Source organism: Anomaloglossus baeobatrachus, chromosome 2, assembly GCF_048569485.1.
Source record: "Anomaloglossus baeobatrachus isolate aAnoBae1 chromosome 2, aAnoBae1.hap1, whole genome shotgun sequence".
In the NCBI taxonomy this organism is placed as follows: domain Eukaryota; kingdom Metazoa; phylum Chordata; class Amphibia; order Anura; family Aromobatidae; genus Anomaloglossus; species Anomaloglossus baeobatrachus.
Genome location: NC_134354.1, coordinates 190202409 through 190225777, shown reverse-complemented (window position 1 = coordinate 190225777; position 23369 = coordinate 190202409). Strand labels below are relative to the sequence as shown.

Here is a 23369-nt window from a genome sequence, read left to right as displayed (position 1 = left end):
CCCCAAGTTAACAAGGTTGAGGCGATCCAGAAGTGGCCTAGACCCCTGACCACGAAGCAGGTTAGGGCCTTCCTGGGTATCGTGGGATACTACAGGAGGTTTGTAAAGGATTCTGCGGGACTATCAGCCCCCTTGATGGACCTTCTCAAAGGCAAGAAGTCAGTCATGGTGCGCTGGACTCCGCAGGCCGAGGACTCCTTCCGGGCCCTGAAGGGGGTCCTGTGCGGACAGCCCGTTCTTGTACACCCTGATTTCCGGAAGGAGTTCATAGTACAGACGGACGCCTCGGAGGTCGGCCTGGGGGCGGTGCTGTCTCAGGTGGTTCAGGGGGAGGAACACCCCGTCACTTTCTTAAGTAGGAAGCTCACCCCTCCCGAGCGGAATTATAGCGTAGTGGAGAAGGAGTGCCTGGCGATTAAGTGGGCCTTGGAGTCCCTACGCTATTACCTGCTGGGACGGCAGTTTCGCTTGGTGACGGATCACTCTCCGCTGGTCTGGATGAGGTCCGCCAAGGAACGGAATGCCCGGGTTACCCGGTGGTTCCTTTCTCTGCAGAACTTCCGGTTTACGGTTGAACACCGGGCCGGTAGGTTGCAGGGCAACGCCGAAGCCTTGTCCCGCGGCCCGTGTTTGATGGCAGGAGTTCAACCCCGCTCGCTTGAACTGAGGGGGGGGGTATGTGAGACTGTGACCGGGGTTATCTATGACGGCCGGTATGTCTCGCCCCGGTTGTGCTCCCTCCATGATAGAAAGTAACTCCACTACAGGGTTAATGCTGTTTCACTACAGGCTTAAGGAAGGGTTAAAAGGAAACAGGAACGAGGGCAGGTGTGCCGGGTGTGAGGGAGTGAACAGAACTCCCTGAGCTCTCTGCTGGAGAGGCACATGTATATTGTTGTGGACTTTTGTTTTGGACATTAAACCGTGTGCTGTGAACCTTAATGCCTGGATCCCGTGTCTTCTGCTGCGCAGCCGACCACGCTACCTCACAGCACATACCGCACAACACACACATTGCACAAAACATACCTCCCCCCAAAACACACCACACACACAAACCGCTCAACACACACACACACAACGCTACAGACACACAGCACTCAACAAACAACGCAACACACAAACAACACCGCTCTCACCCCCCGCCACACCCAGACAACACCCAGAACATGTACAGCGCCCTACACAAACACTTGGTAACTACACACAACAACATATACATATATATATATATATATATAACAAAAATCATACATGAACTACACAATACGTAAATTCTAGAATACCCGATGCGTAGAATCGGGCCACCTTCTAGTATATATATATATTATATATATATATATATATATATATATATATATAATATATATATACTAGAAGGTGGCCCGATTCTACGCATCGGGTATTCTAGAATTTACGTATTGTGTAGTTCATGTATGATTTTTGTTTATATATATATATATATATATATTATATATATATATATACATACATACATACATATATACATACAGTTAGGTCCAGAAATATTTGGACAGTGACACAAGTTTTGTTATTTTAGCTGTTTACAAAAACATGTTCAGAAATACAATTATATATATAATATGGGCTGAAAGTGCACACTCCCAGCTGCAATATGAGAGTTTTCACATCCAAATCGGAGAAAGGGTTTAGGAATCATAGCTCTGTAATGCATAGCCTCCTCTTTTTCAAGGGACCAAAAGTAATTGGACAAGGGACTCTAAGGGCTGCAATTAACTCTGAAGGCGTCTCCCTCGTTAACCTGTAATCAATGAAGTAGTTAAAAGGTCTGGGGTTGATTACAGGTGTGTGGTTTTGCATTTGGAAGCTGTTGCTGTGACCAGACAATATGCGGTCTAAGGAACTCTCAATTGAGGTGAAGCAGAACATCCTGAGGCTGAAAAAAAAGAAAAAAATCCATCAGTCGGGTACATTCTGAGAAAAAAAGGAATTGACTGGTGAGCTTGGGAACTCAAAAAGGCCTGGGCGTCCACGGATGACAACAGTGGTGGATGATCGACGCATACTTTCTTTGGTGAAGAAGAACCCGTTCACAACATCAACTGAAGTCCAGAACACTCTCAGTGAAGTAGGTGTATCTGTCTCTAAGTCAACAGTAAAGAGAAGACTCCATGAAAGTAAATACAAAGGGTTCACATCTAGATGCAAACCATTCATCAATTCCAAAAAAAGACAGGCCAGAGTTAAATTTGCTGAAAAACACCTCATGAAGCCAGCTCAGTTCTGGAAAAGAATTCTATGGACAGATGAGACCAAGATCAACCTGTACCAGAATGATGGGAAGAAAAAAGTTTGGAGAAGAAAGGGAACGGCACATGATCCAAAGCACACCACATCCTCTGTAAAACATGGTGGAGGCAACGTGATGGCATGGGCATGCATGGCTTTCAATAGCACTGGGTCACTTGTGTTTATTGATGACATAACAGCAGACAAGAGTAGCCGGATGAATTCTGAAGTGTACCGGGATATACTTTCAGCCCAGATTCAGCCAAATGCCGCAAAGTTGATCGGACGGCGCTTCATAGTACAGATGGACAATGACCCCAAGCATACAGCCAAAGCTACCCAGGAGTTCATGAGTGCAAAAAATTGGAACATTCTGCAATGGCCAAGTCAATCACCAGATCTTAACCCAATTGAGCATGCATTTCACTTGCTCAAATCCAGACTTAAGACAGAAAGACCCACAAACAAGCAAGACCTGAAGGCTGCGGCTGTAAAGGCCTGGCAAAGCATTAAGAAGGAGGAAACCTAGAGTTTGGTGATGTCCATGGGTTCCAGACTTAAGGCAGTGATTGCCTCCAAAGGATTCGCAACAAAATATTGAAAATAAAAATATTTTGTTTGGGTTTGGTTTATTTGTCCAATTACTTTTGACCTCCTAAAATGTGGAGTGTTTGTAAAGAAATGTGTACAATTCCTACAATTTCTATCAGATATTTTTGTTCAAACCTTCAAATTAAACGTTACAATCTGCACTTGAATTCTGTTGTAGAGGTTTCATTTCAAATCCAATGTGGTGGCATGCAGAGCCCAACTCACGAAAATTGTGTCACGGTCCAAATATTTCTGGACCTAACTATATTATATTATATTATATTACTATATATATATATATATATATATATATATATATATATATATATATATATATATATATATATATATATATATATATATATATATATATATATATATATATATATATATATATATATGGCATGGGCTGCCACAAGAAAAGGATTTCATTTATCAACTTAACATTTTGCTTAGTTATCCATAGTAATTATCAGATACAAATATATTAAATTTGTATGGGCAAAATAAAAAAAGAATTGGATATGCAAGAAGGAAAAAAAATGTCGACTGCGGACAGATCTGCCTCATCTCAGCTACATTTTACCAATACGAACACTAACTGATTAATATATACCGTATTTTTCAGACCATAAGACTCACTTTTTTTCCCACAAATGTTGGGGGAAAGTGGGGGGTGCGTCTTATGGTCTGAATGTAGGGCTGTGGGGAATGAGCGTGCTGCGGTGGAGCGGATCATCGGGGGCACGAGCAGGATGCAGCAGCCTGCCGTTACCACGTGGGCCCGCTCATTCCATATGCACGCCCATCCTCCCACCCATCTCTCAGCGCTGAACCCGGGGCTGATAGGTGGGCGGGATGATGGGCGGGGACGCACGCATAATTAACAGCCGGCCGTGATCACCCCTGGCAACTACAGCCTGGACTGATCATGCTCGGCTGTATTCACTGCCCCTTGCACATCATCATCAGCGCGGGGTGCAGTGAATCAATGTACTCACCATTCCCCTGCAGCCTCGCGATGTCCTCCAGTCTGCCAGCTGCACTGTGTGGACTGGAGACTAGCGGTGCTCACAGCGATGACGTCATCGCTGTGCGTACTTGTGGCTTCACAGCCGCGCCGGCAGACTGGAGGACATTGCGATGCTGTAGGGAACGTGGCCAGCTCAACACAGCACTGCCGGCACAGACATCAGGAGTGACGCTGCGTGGAACAAGGAAAGGTGAGTGTAAATGTTTATTTATTTTTTGTGTGTGCCGCAGGATGGGGGTATATGAGCAGGATGATGGCATATAGCAGGATGATGGGGGTATATGAGCAGGATGATGGGGGTATATGAGCAGGATGATGGGGCCATATACCAGCATGATGGGAGTATATGAACAGGATGATGGCATATAGCAGGATGATGGGGGTACATGAGCAGGATGATGGGGGTATATGGGCAGGATGATGGGGGTATATGGGCAGGATGATGGGGGTATATGAACAGGATGATGGCATATAGCAGGATGATGGGGGTATATGAGTAGGATGATGGGGGTATATGAGCAGGATGATGGGGCCATATACCAGGATGATGGGAGTATATGAACAGGATGATGGCATATAGCAGGATGATGGGGGTATATGAGCAGGATGATGGGGGTATATGGGCAGGATGATGGGTGTATATACCAGGATGATGGGGCCATATACCAGGATGATGGGAGTATATGAACAGGATGATGGTATATAGCAGGATGATGGGGGTATATGAGTAGGATGATGGGGGTATATGAGTAGGATGATGGGGGTATATGAGCAGGATGAGGGGGCCATATACCAGGATGATGGGAGTATATGAACAGGATGATGGCATATAGCAGGATGATGGGGGTAAATGAGCAGGATGATGGGGGTCATATACCAGGATGATGGGAGTATATGAACAGGATGATGGCATATAGCAGGATGATGGGGGTAAATGAGCAGGATGATGGGGGTATATGGGCAGGATGATGGGGGTATATGGGCAGGATGATGGGGGTATATGGGCAGGATGATGGGGCCATATACCAGGATGATGGGAGTATATGAACAGGATGATGGTATATAGCAGGATGACTGTAACATCCTCCTCTGTGGCCTCCCTGCCAACACGCTTGCCCCTCTCCAGTCCATCCTTAACTCTGCTGCCCGACTTATCCACCTCTCTCCTCAATACCACCCCGCTTCTCCTCTCTGCATGTCCCTCCACTGGCTTCCAATCTTCCACCGTATCCAATTCAAACTTCTAACACTGACCTACAAAGCTGTGCATAATCTTTCCCCTCCGTACATCTCCGAACTACTCTCCCACTACACTCCAACACGTCACCTCCGGTCCTCCCAAGATCTCCTCCTCTCCTCCTCTCTCATTCGCTCCTCACACAACCGACTCCAAGACTTCTCCCGAGCATCCCCAGTCTCCTGGAACTCGCTGCCTCAACACGTCAGACTATCCCCTACCCTTGCAAACTTCAAACGGAACCTGAAAACGCACCTGTTCCGAAATGCCTACAATCTACAATGAACTCGCTGCCGCCCGACCACCGTGCGGAGCTGCCGCCCGACCACCGTGCGGAGCTGCCGCCCGACCACCGTGCGGAGCTGCCGCCCGACCACCGTGCGGAGCTGCCGCCCGACCACCGTGCGGAGCTGCCGCCCGACCACCGTGCGGAGCTGCCGCCCGACCACCGTGCGGAGCTGCCGCCCGACCACCGTGCAGAGCTGCCGCCTGACCTACACCCCACCTATTGTCTCCTCTCCATAATCCTATAGAATGTAAGCCCGCAAGGGTAGGGCCCTCTTCCCTCTGTACTAGTCTGTCTACTGTAACTTGTATACGTATTTTGTATGTAACCCCCTTCTCATGTACAGCACCATGGAATTAATGGTGCTCTATAAATAAATAATAATAATAATAATAATAATAATGGGGGTATATGAGCAGGATGATGGCGTATATGAGCAGGATGATGGCGTATATAGCAGGATGGGAGCATATACCAGGATGCAGTATATAGCAAGATGGGCCTATACCAGGAGGAGGGACATAAATATATACACAAGACAGGAGGATCATTACCAGGATGGGGTACCTTAGTAGAGAATTTGGGGATATTAGCCCCATAATAGTGTCAGCAGCAGATCCTCGCCCCATAACAGTGTGTCATGACCACAATTTTTGCTTAAAATTTTATGTTCCTATTTTCCTTCTCTAAACCCATGGTGCGTCTTATGGTCCGAAAAATATGGTATATTAATTTTGATAAATTATATTGCGTGATTCTATGATTCCCCTCACAAGAAGAACTTACCTCCCCAGCTACCTGTATGATTAGATAAAGAAGATCAGGAATTACCATTTTCATTTACATTCTTCCAGATCAGGTGTGAGCTGGAGGATTTGGTCAAAGTTAAAGGGTGTATAACTTGGTAAATTAATATTGAATCAGCCTTTATTTTAAATACATAGACACTACACACTATACGACTGGTTATATAACGTAGTAGACTATGCAAGTCAAATAAAGTGCTCCAGCGATAAGCACTCCATTATTAAAACGTTCACTTTATTGAAGAACCATAAAAGCACAAGTTGTCATACAAACAATTCAATCTGTTAATCAAAAACTGTTGCGTTTCGGCACAGTACGTTCGTCATCAATAATGCACTTTGCCAAAACACGTCGGTGTTTACATCAGTAGATTGAACTGCTTGTATGACAACTTGTGCTTTTATGAATTTTCAATAAAGTGAGCGTTTTTATTATGGAGGGTCTATTGCTCGAGGAGTTTTTTTGACTTTCCTTGTTGGAAGCCAGGACCTTGGCCGCTCCGTGCAAATCTCTTCCATTTGGTGCCGGTGTTTCATGGATTGGTGAGCAGATTCCCTTTTCCCCTTCCTGTATTTGTCTTACATAGACTATGACCCCCTTCTATAGCTCGCTGACTAACACTAGATGGCTCACATAGACTAACCTTGAATTGTCCTGGGTACAGCTCTCTAGCCAGAGCAAAGAACGGTTCTGGGTTTTGCTACAAGAATAAAAAAAGAGAACATATAAATTTAAGACAAGTATAAAGGTCTCACATAGGTCACATTAGCTTTACCCCAACCCCTGTAGATATGCCTTAATGTTGGTATAATAGAGGAAGCTTTACCACATACAACTAAATACCAGAGTAGAGAGTCATGTACACGTCAGCAGCTTCCAACAGCTACACGGGCAGACACGAGGGGTCTGAACAGATGGACTCCCCGACAGTTAATGATTTACCCACAACTGTGACTTACACATAAGCCTCAAGCCTTCATCCATGGGTATTTGTGATCAGAACTATCCTTCAGTTGAGACCATAAATGATCCAACGTATCACATAAAAAGTGGCACAAGGTACTAACATTTAGACATCATCTGCTCTAACACTGCAATTATTTCATATCATTACCTTGAAGAATCCAATCTCAAATATGGCCTCTGGATATGGCAAGTTGTATTTTTGTAGATTGGAGTACAACCCACTACCTGGAGATCGAAAATCAGGAATTCCTGCAGCTACAGCAAGAGAAGGACAGATTAAAGGAAGAAGCTGGCTACGAATCGTTATCGTAAATGACAGTAACTGTGCCTTAAAAAAAGAAAACTTTGACGATTCATACATTTCAGAGTTTTAATTGATGATAACTCCAACAATCACTAAAAAGAAGGGGCAGAAGCTTGGAGAAGCAGGTTCAGCTATAGATGGGCTCATAGAAAGATAGATTATGCCTAGCCTCTTCTACCTGAGGACCAGGGGTGCGACATATCATTGGTGCAGCCTGCCCAAGAAGTTAGGGGCCCATTTCTACCTCCAAAGCAGGTGGAATTTTGCATTGTTGAGCTCTTGGGCTACAAAGGGCCCATAAATTGTTTTTGCACAGGGGCCCTCTTCTGTCTGTGTCCGCCAGTACTGAGGACAATGGAAGAATTATACCCAGCACTTTGCTCCTTAAGCCTGCTTTACACGCTGCAATGTATCTTACGATGTGTCGGCGGGGTCACGTCGTAAGTGACGCACATCCGGCATTGTAAAGTATATTGCAGTGTGTAACAGCTACGTGCGATTGCTAATGAACGGTAAAACGTTCATCGCACGCACGTCATTCATTCCTCATGAATTGAACGTCAGGTTGTTCATCGTACCCGGGGTAGCACACATCGCAGTGTGTGACACCCCGGGAACGATGAACAGATCTTACATGCATCCTGCGGCTCCTGGCCAGCAATGCGGAAGGAATGAAGTGGGCGGGATGTTTACATCCCGCTCAGTTCCGCCCCTCCGCTTCTATTGGCCGACTGCCGCATGACGTCGAGGTGACGCCGAACGTCCCTCCCACTCCAGGAAGTGGACGTTCGCCGCCCACATCGAGATCGTATGGACAGGTAAGTATGTGTGACGGGGTTAATCATTTGTGCGGCACATTCAACAAAATTGAACGTGCCACACATACGATGGGGGCGGTTACGATCGCATACGATATCGTATGCAGAATCGTAACATGTAAAGCTGGCTTTAGTTTCACCAATTGGTGCCATCTGAGTGCTGACCCCACTGCTTTAAGAGACCCTGTTAGCAGAATTTTCTTAAGTAAAGTGCACACATGAACATATTGGGGCTGTAACAATGATTAAAATGACACCTGTGGTAAAGAAATCTGTTCTGTGGTTTTTGATTAAAGCACCACTCAATTGTTTGCTTTTTTATTGCACTGCTGGAGTGGAGCTTTACATCTAAGCCCCCTGCCGACTGTTTTATACTGACCTTCTGGAAGCTTTACCTTCTATCGCCACCGCTCCGGTCAGTCTCCGGTGATTTGTGACCTGCCGGTTGCTCCAATGTTCCATGGAGGGCACTAGAGAGATCACAACTCAATACAAGGTCTTTGAGGGCCTCGTTCTGGCCTCAGAGATGCATTGGAAGTGTGACATAATTTCTGACTTCCGTCCAGTCAAAAGTAAGGTCACAAGATGGTGTTGCAGAACAGGTGAAGATGCCAGAAGATAAGTATATAACAGGGGGCAGGGGTCTTAGATTGAAGCGCCATTCCAGCACAAAAAAACAACAAAAAAAAAAACAAAACACAGAAATCCGCTTGAGTGGTGCTTTAATCAGCGTTTGAAGTTGTCCTGTAATTATATCTTGACTGTGTCAGGCCTGTGAGCTGGGTCTATTCGCTGGCTCCTTAGTAATTCGCCTGTTTGAGTGTCAGGATCTGTCAGTGACCTGTCTCCTGTTTCATGCTGCTGCAGAAATATGGGGTCTCAAAAAAATAATTTTTAACAAAATGGCCCTGGCGGTGGCATGGCGCAGTGACGTCTCCTTGTTATGGATCCCTTTCTTAATCTGTGCCTGCGCCAAGCCCTGTGAGCGGAGGACTGGTGTGGGAGCGTTGCACAAGAGAAGACTTAGATCGCCACTGCTCAAAATATCTTGTTGGTTGCTTTAGAGGCCTAGCACTCACCTTTTTTCATTATAGTAGTCGTGCTGTTCTAATTATTTTGTATAGACAGACAGATTAGATAGACATGATTTGATATATGCTAAATAGTTAGCTAGATTAATTCCACATATATACAGTGTGTCCACCCATTATCCTGTCCACCGCCACTAACTTGAGAACGGCGGCAGCTATAGGCATAGAAGTGGAGTCTAGGTATAGTAAAGTAGCCATGGCGCTACGCAATGAAACCACCTATAGCGCCACCTGGTGGAAAACAACGGAGTTAGCATTTTTATCTCGAAAACGGAACGAGATAGAGAAAAAAAAAGTGAATTACAAAGTTGCAGGGCTTCATCAATTCAATACGAATTGACACCTTGCATACAGAAATGCTATGATATGAAACCCATGACCACCCCCCCCCCCCCCAAAACATTGAATGCTGATCACGCATATGGCGCTCATTTAACTTATGCTCCAAGTGGCCACCGTCAGCTGCAATGCACATCTGGACTCTGGACAGCATACTGTATCTTGCTGCATGTTGTGCAATATGGTAGGTGACACGTTTGCACAAGCATGTGTGAAATGTCATCGTAGGTCCTGCAATGTTGGTGGAGGGGTCGCATACACCTGCTGTTTGATGTGACCTCACAGAAAGAAGTCCAATGGGTCAGGTCAGGTGAGCGTGGAGGCCACTCCACACAGCCACCATACCCAATGACTTGTAGGAAGGTCTCCATGAGGTATCGCTTCACGTCCGCAGCCTTGTGAGTTTTACACGTTCTAATGATAGCATTCCTATATGCAAGGTGTCGATTCATATTGAATGGAGGATGCCCTACAACTTTGTAACTCACTTTTTTCTCTATCTTGTTCCGTTTTCGACATAAAAATGCTAACTCCATTGTTTTCCACCAGGTGGCCGTTATAGGTAGTTTCATTGCAATAGCGCATGGCTACTTACTATACTAGACACCACTTCTATTCCTATAGCTGCCGCATTCTCAAGTTAATGGCGGTGGACAGGATATGGGTGGACACACTGTATAATTAGGTACATAAATAGATAATAAATTGCTCCAAAAGGTAATACATTGATAGGTTGATAATAGATATGAATAATATAGTGACTAAATCTGTCTATATACCGTATTTTTCGGACCATAAGACGCACTTTTTTTCCCCCAAATGTTGGGGGAAAGTTGGGGGTGCGTCTTATGGTCTGACTATAGGGCTGCGGCCGGGAATGAGGGGTGCTGCAGGTCATCGGGGGCACGAGCAGGCAGCAGCAGCGCCTGCTCGTGACCACGTGGGCCCGCTCATTACCATATGCACGCCCATCCTCCCGCCCATCTCTCAGCGCTGAAGCCGGCGCTGACAGGTGGGCGGAGAGGACGAGCGGGGACGCGCGCATAGCAAAGAGCCGGCCAGCATGATCACCCCTGGCAATTACAGCCTGGAGTGATCATGTGCGGCTGTATTCACTGCCCCCCGCACGTCATTTCCAGCGCGGGGTGCAGTGAATCAGTGTACTCACCCGTCCCCGTGTGTGGAGCCGCCCCCTGCTGCACGCGATGTCTTCCTGTCTGTGGCGGTCACCTGATCTGTGCTGAGCCGGTCAGCTGATCGGCACAGACAGGAAGATATCGCGATGCAGCAGGGGAACGGCTCCACACACACAGGTTAGCGTGCCAGAGAGGAAGATGTGATCGGTGCTGCAGGGAGTGAGGAAAAGGTGAGTATAAACGTTTTTATTTTTTTCTCTGTGCTATAGGATACAGGCCATATACCAGGATGGTATATGAGCACGATGGGGCATATAGCAGGATGGGGGGGGTTGTGAACAGGCTGGATGGGGGGGGTATGTGAACAGGCTGGATGGGGGGGGGTATGTGAACAGGCTGGATGGGGGGGGGGTATGTGAACAGGCTGGATGGGGGGGGGTATGTGAACAGGCTGGATGGGGGGGGGTATGTGAACAGGCTGGATGGGGGGGGGGGGGTATGTGAACAGGCTGGATGGGGGGGGGGGGGGTATGTGAACAGGCTGGATGGGGGGGGGGGGGGTATGTGAACAGGCTGGATGGGGGGGGGGGTATGTGAACAGGCTGGATGGGGGGGGGGTATGTGAACAGGCTGGATGGGGGGGTATGTGAACAGGCTGGATGGGGGGGGTATGTGAACAGGCTGGATGGGGGGGGGTATGTGAACAGGCTGGATGGGGGGGGGTATGTGAACAGGCTGGATGGGGGGGGTATGTGAACAGGCTGGATGGGGGGGGGGGTATGTGAACAGGCTGGATGGGGGGGGTATGTGAACAGGCTGGATGGGGGGGGGTATGTGAACAGGCTGGATGGGGGGGGGTATGTGAACAGGCTGGATGGGGGGGGGTATGTGACAGGCTGGATGGGGGGGTATGTGAAAGGCTGATGGGGGGGTATGTGAACAGGCTGGATGGGGGGGGGGTATGTGAACAGGCTGGATGGGGGGGGGTATGTGAACAGGCTGGATGGGGGGGGTATGTGAACAGGCTGGATGGGGGGGGTATGTGAACAGGCTGGATGGGGGGGGGTATGTGAACAGGCTGGATGGGGGGGGGGTATGTGAACAGGCTGGATGGGGGGGGGTATGTGAACAGGCTGGATGGGGGGGTATGTGAACAGGCTGGCTGGGGGGGGTATGTGAACAGGCTGGCTGGGGGGGGGTATGTGAACAGGCTGGCTGGGGGGGTATGTGAACAGGCTGGCTGGGGGGGGTATGTGAACAGGCTGGATGGGGGGGTATGTGATGAACAGGCTGGATGGGGGGGGGGTATGTGAACAGGCTGGATGGGGGGGGGTATGTGAACAGGCTGGATGGGGGGGGTATGTGAACAGGCTGGATGGGGGGGTATGTGAACAGGCTGTATGGGGGGGTATGTGAACAGGCTGGATGGGGGGGGGGGTATGTGAACAGGCTGGATGGGGGGGTATGTGAACAGGCTGGATGGGGGGGGTATGTGAACAGGCTGGATGGGGGGGGGGTATGTGAACAGGCTGGATGGGGGGGGGGTATGTGAACAGGCTGGATGGGGGGGGGGTATGTGAACAGGCTGGCTGGGGGGTATGTGAACAGGCTGGCTGGGGGGGTATGTGAACAGGCTGGCTGGGGGGGTATGTGAACAGGCTGGATGGGGGGGGTATGTGAACAGGCTGGATGGGGGGTATGTGAACAGGCTGGATGGGGGGGGGTATGTGAACAGGCTGGATGGGGGGGGGTATGTGAACAGGCTGGATGGGGGGGGGGTATGTGAACAGGCTGGATGGGGGGGGTATGTGAACAGGCTGTATGGGGGGGTATGTGAACAGGCTGGATGGGGGGGGTATGTGAACAGGCTGGATGGGGGGGGGGGTATGTGAACAGGCTGGATGGGGGGTATGTGAACAGGCTGGATGGGGGGGTATGTGAACAGGCTGGATGGGGGGTATGTGAACAGGCTGGATGGGGGGGGGTATGTGAACAGGCTGGATGGGGGGTATGTGAACAGGCTGGATGGGGGGGGGGTATGTGAACAGGCTGGATGGGGGGGTATGTGAACAGGCTGGATGGGGTGGGTATGTGAACAGGCTGGATGGGGGGGGTATGTGAACAGGCTGGATGGGGGGGGGTATGTAAACAGGCTGGATGGGGGGGGTATGTGAACAGGCTGGATGGGGGGGTATGTGAACAGGCTGGATGGGGGGGGTATGTGAACAGGCTGGATGGGGGTTTATAGCAGGATCATATACATGGCAGGAGGATCATTACCAGGATGGGTACCTTAGTAGAGAATTTGGGGACATTACCCCCATAACAGTGTCAGCAGCAGATCCTCGCCCCATAACAGTGTGTCATGACCACATTTTTTGCTTAAAGTTTTATGTTCCCATTTTCCTCCTCTAAAACCAGGGTGCGTCTTATAGTCCGGTGCGTCTTATAGTCCGAAAAATACGGTATGCACCAAATCTATCACATCTCCCATATTTAGCCATACTATTTATTATCAATCTGTCCCCTCTAGCTGTCCAGGTATATCTATATCCCTAATAGTTATCATTTATTTATCCATCTTTCAATCTGTCTGTTAAAAATACTGATAGATATCAAGATAGGTAGTTGACTTTCCATCTATGCATCTAATTATTTATCTATCCTATTATTTATGTAACTATTATCTATATTTCCATCAATCAATCATCTACTATCTATGTATTACCAATATATTTATTATGTCTGTCTATCCATCGAATATCAGTCTTTCTAACCATCCATCCTTCTCTTAACTGCCTTTTCCATGTTATTTACTCCCTTACGCTTTCTAGCTTTAATATCCCTATGTACAGTGCCTTGCGAAAGTATTGCCCCCCCCCCTTGATTTTTTCAACCTTTTCCCACATTTCAGGCTTCAAACATAAAGATAAAAAAAAAGAGAATTTTGTTTACTTACCGTAAATTCTTTTTCTTATAGTTCCGACATGGGAGACCCAGACCATGGGTGTATAGCTTCTGCCTCCGGAGGACACACAAAGTACTACACTAAAAAGTGTAGCTCCTCCCTCCGAGCATATACACCCCCTGGATGACCACATCTAGCCAGTTTAGTGCAAAAGCTGAAGCAGGACATCCACCCACAAGTAGAGATAGAGTAAAACCCGGAATAACCGGAACCTCTGTCTACAACAACAGCCGGTGAAAACACACGGAACAAGAACTGCCAACAGGCAACAGGGAGGGTGCTGGGTCTCCCATGTCGGAACTATAAGAACAAGAATTTACGGTAAGTAAACAAAATTCTCTTTTTCTTCATCGTTCCTTATGGGAGACCCAGACCATGGGACGTCTCAAAGCAGTCCATGGGTGGGAAATAAATAGAAACTGAGAAGTAGGCAAAACCTAACTTCACAAATGGGCGACAGCCGCCTGAAGGATGCGTCTGCCCAAGCTCGCATCTGCCAAAGCATGAGCATGCACTTGGTAGTGCTTCGAAAAGGTGTGCAGACTAGAACAAGTGGCAGCCTGACAGACCTGCTGAGCCGTAGCCTGGTGCCTGAAAGCCCAAGAGGCACCGACAGCTCTGGTCGAGTGCGCCCTAATCCCCGGCGGGGGGGGGGCACCTGAGAACATTGGTAGGCATCGGATATGGCCGACCTAATCCAACGAGCTAGGGTCGGTTTAGAAGCCGAGAGACCCTTGCGCTGACCTGTAGTCAGCACAAAAAGAGAGGTGCACCGCCTAAGGGCAGCGGTGCGTGACACATAGATCCGGAGCGCCCGCACCAAATCTAAAGTATGCAACGCTTTCTCAAAGCGATGCACAGGGGCCGGACAAAGGGAAGGCAATGAAATGTCCTGGTTAAGGTGGAAAGGAGACACCACCTTAGGGAGAAAGTCTGGAGTCGGACGGAGAACCACCTTGTCTTGGTGAAAAACCAAAAAGGGTGACTCCGAAGAGAGCGCAGCCAAATCAGAGACTCTCCTGAGAGAAGTTATGGCCACCAGAAAGACCACTTTCTGTGAAAGACGAAACAAAGAAACCTCCCTAAGAGGCTCAAAGGGGGGTTTCTGCAATACCGTGAGGACCAAGTTAAGGTCCCAGGGATCCAAGGGCCGCCGATAAGGCGGAATGATGTGAGATGCACCCTGCATGAAGGTGCGCACCTGGGCCAGTCGGGCGATACGCCGCTGGAACAACACTGACAGAGCCGAGACCTGTCCCTTGAGGGAATTGAGGGATAGTCCTAGCTGCAGACTGGACTGTAGAAAGGACAGGATGGTCGGCAAGGAAAACGGCCAAGGAGCATGGCCGGAAGAGCGACACCAGGACAGGAAAATTCTCCAAGTCCTGTGGTAAATCAAGGCCGAGGAAGACTTCCGAGCCTGAGTCATAGTGGAGATGACCTCGGAAGGAATGCCTGAAGCCGTCAGGATCCAGGACTCAAGAGCCACGCCGTCAATCTGAGAGCCGCAGAATTCTGGCGGAAAAACGGACCTTGTGAGAGAAGGTCTGGGCGGTCCGGGAGATGCCACGGCACCTCTACGGACAGACGGAGCAGGTCTGGGTACCAAGCTCGCCTGGGCCAGTCTGGAGCAATGATTATGACCCGACGGCCCTCCATTCTGATCTTGCGCAGAACTCTGGGCAAGAGAGCTAGAGGGGGAAACACGTAGGCCAGACGGAACTGGGACCAATCCTGAACCAGCGCGTCCGCCGCCAAGGCCTGAGGATCGTGGGAGCGAGCCACGTAAACCGGGACCTTGTTGTTGTGCCGGGATGCCATTAGATCCACTTCCGGAGTGCCCCACTTGCGGCAGATCGACCGGAACACTGCCGGATGCAGGGCCCACTCGCCGCTGTCCACGGTTTGACGGCTGAGATAATCTGCCTCCCAGTTTTCTACGCCTGGGATGTGGACTGCGGATATGGTGGACTTGGAGTCCTCCGTCCACTGAAGGATACGTTGAACTTCCAACATTGCCAGGCGGCTGCGTGTCCCGCCTTGGTGATTGATGTAGGCAACTGCTGTTGCGTTGTCTGACTGGACTCGAATGTGCTTGCCCGCCAACAGGTGGTGAAAGGCAACGAGAGCTAGGAGCACAGCTCTGATTTCCAGCACATTGATCGAGAGGGCTGATTCGGACGGAGTCCAAGTGCCCTGTGCTCGGTGGTGGAGAAATACTGCTCCCCAGCCGGAGAGACTGGCATCCGTGGTGAGGATCACCCAGGATGGAGTCAGGAAGGAGCGTCCCTGAGACAGAGAGAGGGGCCGAAGCCACCACTGAAGAGAGCTCCTGGTCTGTGGCGACAGAGCCACTAGCCTGTGCAAAGAAGAGGTCCGCTTGTCCCAAAAGCGGAGAATGTCCAGCTGCAGAGGACGCAGATGGAACTGGGCAAAGGGAACCGCTTCCATTGACGCCACCATCTGACCCAGCACCTGCATGAGGTGCCTGATGGAATGACGGCGGGGTCTCAGCAGAGAGCGTACCGCCAGATGAAGAGACTGCTGTTTGACTAAGGGCAGCTTCACAAGTGCCGGCAGAGTCTCGAATTGCATCCCTAGGTACGCAAGTTCCTGGGTCGGGGACAGAGTGGACTTGGGCAGATTGACAAGCCACCCGAATTGAACAAGCGTGGCGAGAGTGAGCGAGACACTCCGCTGACAGTCTGCACTGGATGAAGCCTTGACTAGAAGGTCGTCCAGGTAAGGAATCACTGCCAACCCCTGGAGGTGCAGAACCGCAACCACTGCTGCCATGACCTTGGTGAATACACGAGGGGCCGTGGCTAACCCGAAGGGGAGAGCCACGAATTGGAAATGTTCCTCTCCGATTGCAAAACGTAGCCAACGCTGGTGTGAAACTGCAATTGGCACATGCAGATAGGCATCTCTGATGTCGATGGATGCTAGAAAATCTCCCTGGGTCATTGAGGCAATGACCGATCGCAGAGATTGCATGCGAAAGTGCCGCCCCTGAACATGCTTGTTGAGAAGCTTGAGATCCAGGATGGGCCGGAAGGAACCGTCCTTCTTGGGGACTAGGAAGAGGTTTGAGTAGAAACCTCTGAACCGTTCCCGGGCGGGAACCGGTACAATTACTCTGTTGGCCTGCAAGGAAGCCACGGCCTGAGAGAAGGCGGCGGCTTTGGAGCAGGGGGGAGTGGACAGAAAAAATCTGTTTGGCGGGCTGGAAGAAAATTCTATCCTGTAGCCGTGGGAGATGATATCCCGCACCCACTGATCGGAGACGTGTTGGAACCACACGTCGCCAAAGTGGGAGAGCCTGCCACCGACCAAGGACGTTGTTGGCGCAGCCAGATAGTCAAGAGGAGGCTGCCTCAGTGGCAGTGGTTCCTCCGCTCTTCTGAGGACGCGGCTTCGTGCGCCAGCTGGGTTTTCGATCCTTGGCTGAGTTAGTGGACGAGGCTGAGGGCTTAGAGGATGACCAGTTAGAGGAACTAAAGGAACGAAGCCTCGACTGGTTCCTGCCCTGGACAGGTTTCCTGGTTTTAGTTTGTGGCAAGGAAGTACTCTTCCCGCCAGTAGCTTCCTTAATAATTTCATCCAGTTGTTCACCGAACAGCCGGGACCCAGCAAAGGGGAGCCCAGCAAGGTACTTCTTAGAAGAAGCGTCTGCTTTCCACTCTCGAAGCCACAAGATCCTGCGGATCGCGAGGGAATTAGCGGAAGCCACCGCCGTGCGGTGAGAAGCCTCCAGAATGGCAGACATGGCATAGGATGAAAAAGCCGAAGCCTGGGAAGTTAAGGCAACCATTTCGGGCATAGAGTCCCTGGTGAGGGAATGCATCTCCTCCAGAGAAGCAGAGACGGCCTTAAGAGCCCACACCGCTGCAAAAGACAGGGAGAACGAGGCCCCTGCCGCCTCATATACAGATTTGGCCAGAAGGTCAACCTGGCGGTCAGTGGGATCCTTAAGTGAGGTGCCATCGGCCACAGATACAACTGTCCGGGCTGAGATTCTAGACACTGGAGGATCTACCTTTGGTGAATGAGCCCACTCCTTGACCACCTCTGGTGGAAAGGGAAAACGTTCATCAGAACTACGCTTTGGGAAGCGTTTGTCAGGGCAGGCCCTGGGCTTGGTCACAGTGGCCTGAAAACTGGAGTGGTTAAAAAACATACTCCTTGCTCTCTTAGGTGAGGTAACCTGGTGTTTTTCTACCAGAGAGGCTTGTTCCTCTGACACTGGTGGATTGAGGTCCAGTACGGAATTAATGGACGCAATCAAGTCACTAACATCCGCATCGCCTTCAGATAAATCAATGGGGTACATAGAGGTAGCGTCCGAGCCCACAGTAAAGGCATCCTCCTCGCCCTGCACTTCAGCTCATGAATCAGAGCCGTGGGACGAGGAAGGAGAAGAGTCCCTGCGTCTCCGTTTAGGAGGACGGGGTCCGGGAACAGATGAAAAATCCTCCGTGAGCTCTGCAGAGCAAGTCGGAGCAGCAGAGGCGCCCTGAGAAGGGGGCTGATGCATGGTCAGCAGAGTCCGGGACAGCTGTCCCATGGAGTCGGCAAAGGACTGGGAGATAGCTTTAGAAAACGATGCTACCCAAGCCGGGGGTTCAGCCACCGGGGCCGGAGCAGCCGGAGGGACCCCTGGGGAGACTCCAGGCTGAGGCACCACCATGTTAGAGCAGGCATCACAATGTAGATATGTGCTCGGTTCAGGCAGTATGAGCTGACATGCAGTGCATATAGAGTAAAGCCTTGCAGCCTTGCTCCTAGTGAGAGACATGCTGCTGAGGTGGAGGCTCTGCAGTAAAGAACACACTCCTTCAGAATGACCCTCAGAGAGTGTATAATAAAGCCCACAACCAGAGGTTGTGGCTTACCAGACCGTTTTGTGTGCCCTCCGGATTCCACAGCTTGGACCCCCAGACAGATGCAAAGCTGCAGCAGCCAGCGCCGATCAGTGTGTAAACGCTGATAAAATGGCGCCGCAGTGAGGAGGGGGGGCGGGGTTTAGTCCAAGAGCGGGAACCGGAGGGCCAAGGGGATATACAGGGGAGGGAAACATCTCCTCAGAGAGGAGTGTCCTCCCCTGAGCTGAACGGCCGGTGGGCGGCGCCGCACTGTCCCCCTGCATGACTGACATGCAGGGGCAGTGAAAACGAAACTAGGCCGCAGCCGAAGCCGGGGCCTAAATTTTCTCATGCGGCCGACGAGCAGGCACCCTCGGCGCGGTTCTCAGGAGAAAACCAGAGAACCGGCCGGAAATCACAGCACAGTGACATAACACACTCTCCCCACAATAAATGCACAAGGGACCCTTCAATAACGTCTCAATACTTAGCTTATGAGACGCAGGGCCAGGTCCCTGAGGGGTGAGCGCTCCGTCCGGCAGGGTCCTGAAAGGGCTGCGGATGGAGACCGGTCTCCTGCAAAGCAGAGAGAACCGTGATGGCTCCCACTTCAAGCCAGAGCCCGAGGGATGGTGAAGGAGCGCGGCATGTAAGGCTCCAGCCTTGTAAATCAACCTTAACAGCACCGCCGACACAGTGGGGTGAGAAGGGACATGCCGGGAGTCCAGCTTGGACCCGCTTTTCTTCCAACTCTTTGATATCAAAAATCATATGAGAATGCATGTGTGTGTGACCTCCTGAACACAAAGCATTGAATGGCTAGATGTGGTCATCCAGGGGGTGTATATGCTCGGAGGGAGGAGCTACACTTTTTAGTGTAGTACTTTGTGTGTCCTCCGGAGGCAGAAGCTATACACCCATGGTCTGGGTCTCCCATAAGGAACGATGAAGAAATTTAATGTTATGGTGAAGAATCAACAACAAGTGGGACACAATTGTGAAGGTGAACGAATTTTATTGCTTATTTTAAACTTTTATAAAAAATAAAAAACAGAAAAGTGGAGCGTGCAATATTATTCATCCCCTTTAAGTTAATACTTTGTAGCGACACCTTTTGCTGCGATTACAGCTGCAGTCGCTTGGGGTATGTGTCTATCAGTTTTGCCCATCGAGAGACTGAGATTCTTGTCCATTCTTCCTTTGCAAATAGCTCGAGCTGAGTGAGGTTGGATGGAGAGCGTTTGTGAACAGCAGTTTTCAGCTCTTTCCACAGATTCTCGATTGGATTCAGGTCTGGACTTTGACTTGGCCATTCTAACACCTGAATACGTTTATTTGTGAACCATTCCATTGTAGATTTTGCTTTATGTTTGGGATCGTTGTCTTTTTGGAAGACAAACCTCTGTCCCAGTCTCAGGTCTTTTGCAGACTCCAACAGGTTTTCTTCAAGAATGGTCCTGTATTTGGCTCCATCCATCTTCCCATCAATTTTAACCATCTTCCCTGTCCCTGCTGAAGAAAAGCAGGCCCAAACCATGATGCTGCCACCACCATGTTTGCAGTGGGAATGGTGTGTTCAGGGTGATGAGCTGTGTTGATTTTACACCAAACATATCGTTTGGCATTGTGCCCGAAAAGTTCAATTTTGGTTTTATCTGACCAAAGCACCTTCTTCCACATGTTTGGTGTGTCTCCCAGGTGACTTGTGGCAAACTTTAAACAACACTTTTTAGGGATATCTTTTGAGAAATGGCTTTCTTCTTGCCAATCGTCTATAAAGGCCAGATTTGTGCAGTGTGCGACTTATTGTTGTCCTATGGACAGATTCTCTCACCTCAGCTGTAGATCTCTGCAGTTCATCCAGAGTGATCATGGGCCTTTTGGCTGCATCTCTGATCAGTCTTCTCCTTGTTTGAAGATGAAAGTTTGGATGGACGGCCGGGTCTTGGTAGATTTGCAGTGATATCATACTCCTTCCATTTCAATATGATCGCTTGCACAGTGCTCCTTGTGATGTTTAAAGTTTTGGAAATCTTTTTGTAACCAAATCCGGCTTTAAACTTCTCCACAACAGTATCGCGGACCTGCCTGTTGTGTTCCTTGGTCTTCGTGATGCTCTCTTTGCTTTAAACAGAACACTGAGACTATCACAGAGCAGGTGCATTTATACGGAGACTTGATTACACACAGGTGGATTATATTTATCATCATCAGTCATTTAGGACCACATTGGATCATTCAAAGATCCTCAATGAACTTCTGGAGTGATTTTGCTGCACTGAAAGTAAAGGGGACGAATAATATTGCACGCCCCACTTTTCAGTTTTTTATGTTTAAAAAAGTATAAAATAAGCAATGCAATTCCTTCAACTTCACAATTGTGTCCCACTTGTTGTTGATTCTTCACCATAAAATGTAAATTTTTTATCTTTATGTTTGAAGCCTGAAATGTGGGAAAAGGTTGAAAAATTCAAGGGGGCCGAATACTTTCACAAAGCACTGTTTATACGTAGAATACCTATCACTCTATTCCTATCTAACTAGGTAGACAGAAAAATGCTATTGAATTTGTAGATTAATTGATTGGTGGTACAGTGTGGCAGAACTTGTTTTTTTATATAACTATATCGCTCTTCCAATATTGCTTTCACAGGTAAGATATTTTGAGAAGCCACGATCTAAGCCTTCTCGTGTGCACTCCCGCACTGGTCCTCTGCACACAGGGCTTGGCGAATGTGCAGATTAAGAAAAAGAATGCGAACGTGGAGATGTGCCGTCGCATGCACCGCCGGCGCCGTTTTATTGAAAACCATAATTTTTCTTTGAGACCACATATTAGTGCACCAACGCGATATTTAAAATAGAAGGCAGGTCATTGACGGATCCTGCCAGTCAAACAGGAGAATAACTAAGGGGCCAGCGCACCAAGAAAAGACCCCCACAGGCCCACCCTGACACACAAACATACAATTACAGGAAGCGTTTGTAAAGCGCTGAGGAATTAATAGCACTAAATAAGTAAATGAGTAAAATAATTAAACTTCAAACTCTGATTAATCAAAACCAGAAAAGGGATTTCTTCCCCACCGGTGTCACTTTAATCAGTGTTACAGCCACAGTATGGTCATGTGTGTACTTTACTTAGCAAAATTTTGCTGACAGGTTCTCTTTAAATCTGAGCTTTTTTTTCTTTTAGAGTTTGGTAGAGGAATTTCTATTATGTTAGAAAACACACAAAATATACTCACATGTTGAGATGCCTGCTCCAACCATAAACACCACATTCTTACCTGGAAGATATAGAACATATAGATTACAAAGTACCAAGACAAGAGTTAAAGGGGTTTTCCCCTTTCAGAAAATACGGATCCCTGGCTGCAGTTTGTTATAAAAAACAAACTGTGCTTTACTTACCATCCCCAGGTCCAGCGCAGAGTCTATACTGCTTCTCCTGGGGGTCCGGTGTTAGCTGTAGTGATGACATCACGTTAACAGTGCTGCAGCCAATCAATGGGTGCAGTCACTGAGTGGAGAGCTCCGTCTACATGAGCAGAGCTGCTGAGCTCGCTGATTGGCTGCAGTGTTGTAGACGTGATGTCAGCGCTGCAAACAATAACAGACACCAGGAGCAGAGGAAGAAACTCCAGACAGGACAGATAAAAAGCACCAAAGAGAGAATCCATGTGTCATGTACACACCCTGAGGACTTGCATAAAGCCAGAGAGTTCCTTAAAGGAGTTATCCAGTCTAAAATGATAACACAATAAAAGTGTATGGAATGGGCGCTTCCGACTAGATGGTGCATCAGTCTAGTGGGTACAGCCTTGTTCAATACACGTGTATGGAGTGAGGCCACGCCCACTAGTCGGGTGTGCATATCGCACAATTGCACGGCCGTTCTCAGCGCAGATACCGGCTAATCCTTGCAGCGCACAGTGTGTACATTGGAAGAAGGATTCATAAGTCTGCAGTAACAGTGATATATAGAGTGACTGCAGACTTATTTTAGACAGGACAACCCCTTTAAGGCTCTGTGCCCATTATGAGCTTTTAGTGAGTTTTTAACATTTCATATTTTTGCTGTGGCAAAAAATGCAGAGTCTTGGGCTATGTGCCCATGCTGCGGAAAATTCGCGGAATTGTCCGCGATTTTTTCAAAAATCCGCAGTACAGCGAGTCCCCAGCCATTCCTATGGCATTTGGGGAGTGCTGTGCCCATGCTGTTTTTTTCCGCAGCGGAAATAATGAGGATTTCCCTGCGGAAAAATCTGCAGCATGTGAATTATTCCTGCGGGTTTCTCCGCAGGGTCCCATACTTACCTGCCTTGATAGCAGATACCGGAGTCACTTCTACCACTGCAGAGGAGTGCAGAGGAGCCAGGTACAGGAAGGAGGTGGGCGGGGCCTGCACGAGCTCCAGTCATGTGACAGCCAGAGCTAGTTCAGGCCCGCCCACCTTCTCCTGCACAGTGCAGACACGGCCGGAAAGTGAAGTGCTGCATGATGGAGGTAAGTATGAACTCCCCCATCACCCCAGCACTTGTTCTGCATTGAGGATGCAGTGCCAAAGCCATGGTACTGTATCCTCAATCCAGAATGCCCGCACCATATCCGCACAACATTCCGCTGTACATCTGCAGCATTAAAACAGACAAAG

The 23369-nt window shown here is 49.0% G+C and overlaps 1 protein-coding gene across 2 annotated transcripts in view; it reads right to left on the bottom strand.

Annotated features, from left to right (window-relative positions):
• Positions 1–23369, bottom strand: part of SIRT2 (sirtuin 2) — an 89378-nt gene that overhangs the window by 55589 nt on the left and 10420 nt on the right. For both annotated transcript variants that reach the window (XM_075335557.1, XM_075335556.1), the window contains exons 5-7: positions 21961–22002; positions 7340–7446; positions 6869–6925 (exon numbers count right to left, since the gene is read on the bottom strand). In XM_075335557.1, the coding sequence (XP_075191672.1) occupies positions 6869–6925; positions 7340–7446; positions 21961–22002 (206 nt within the window). The remainder of the gene's footprint in view (positions 1–6868; positions 6926–7339; positions 7447–21960; positions 22003–23369) is intronic.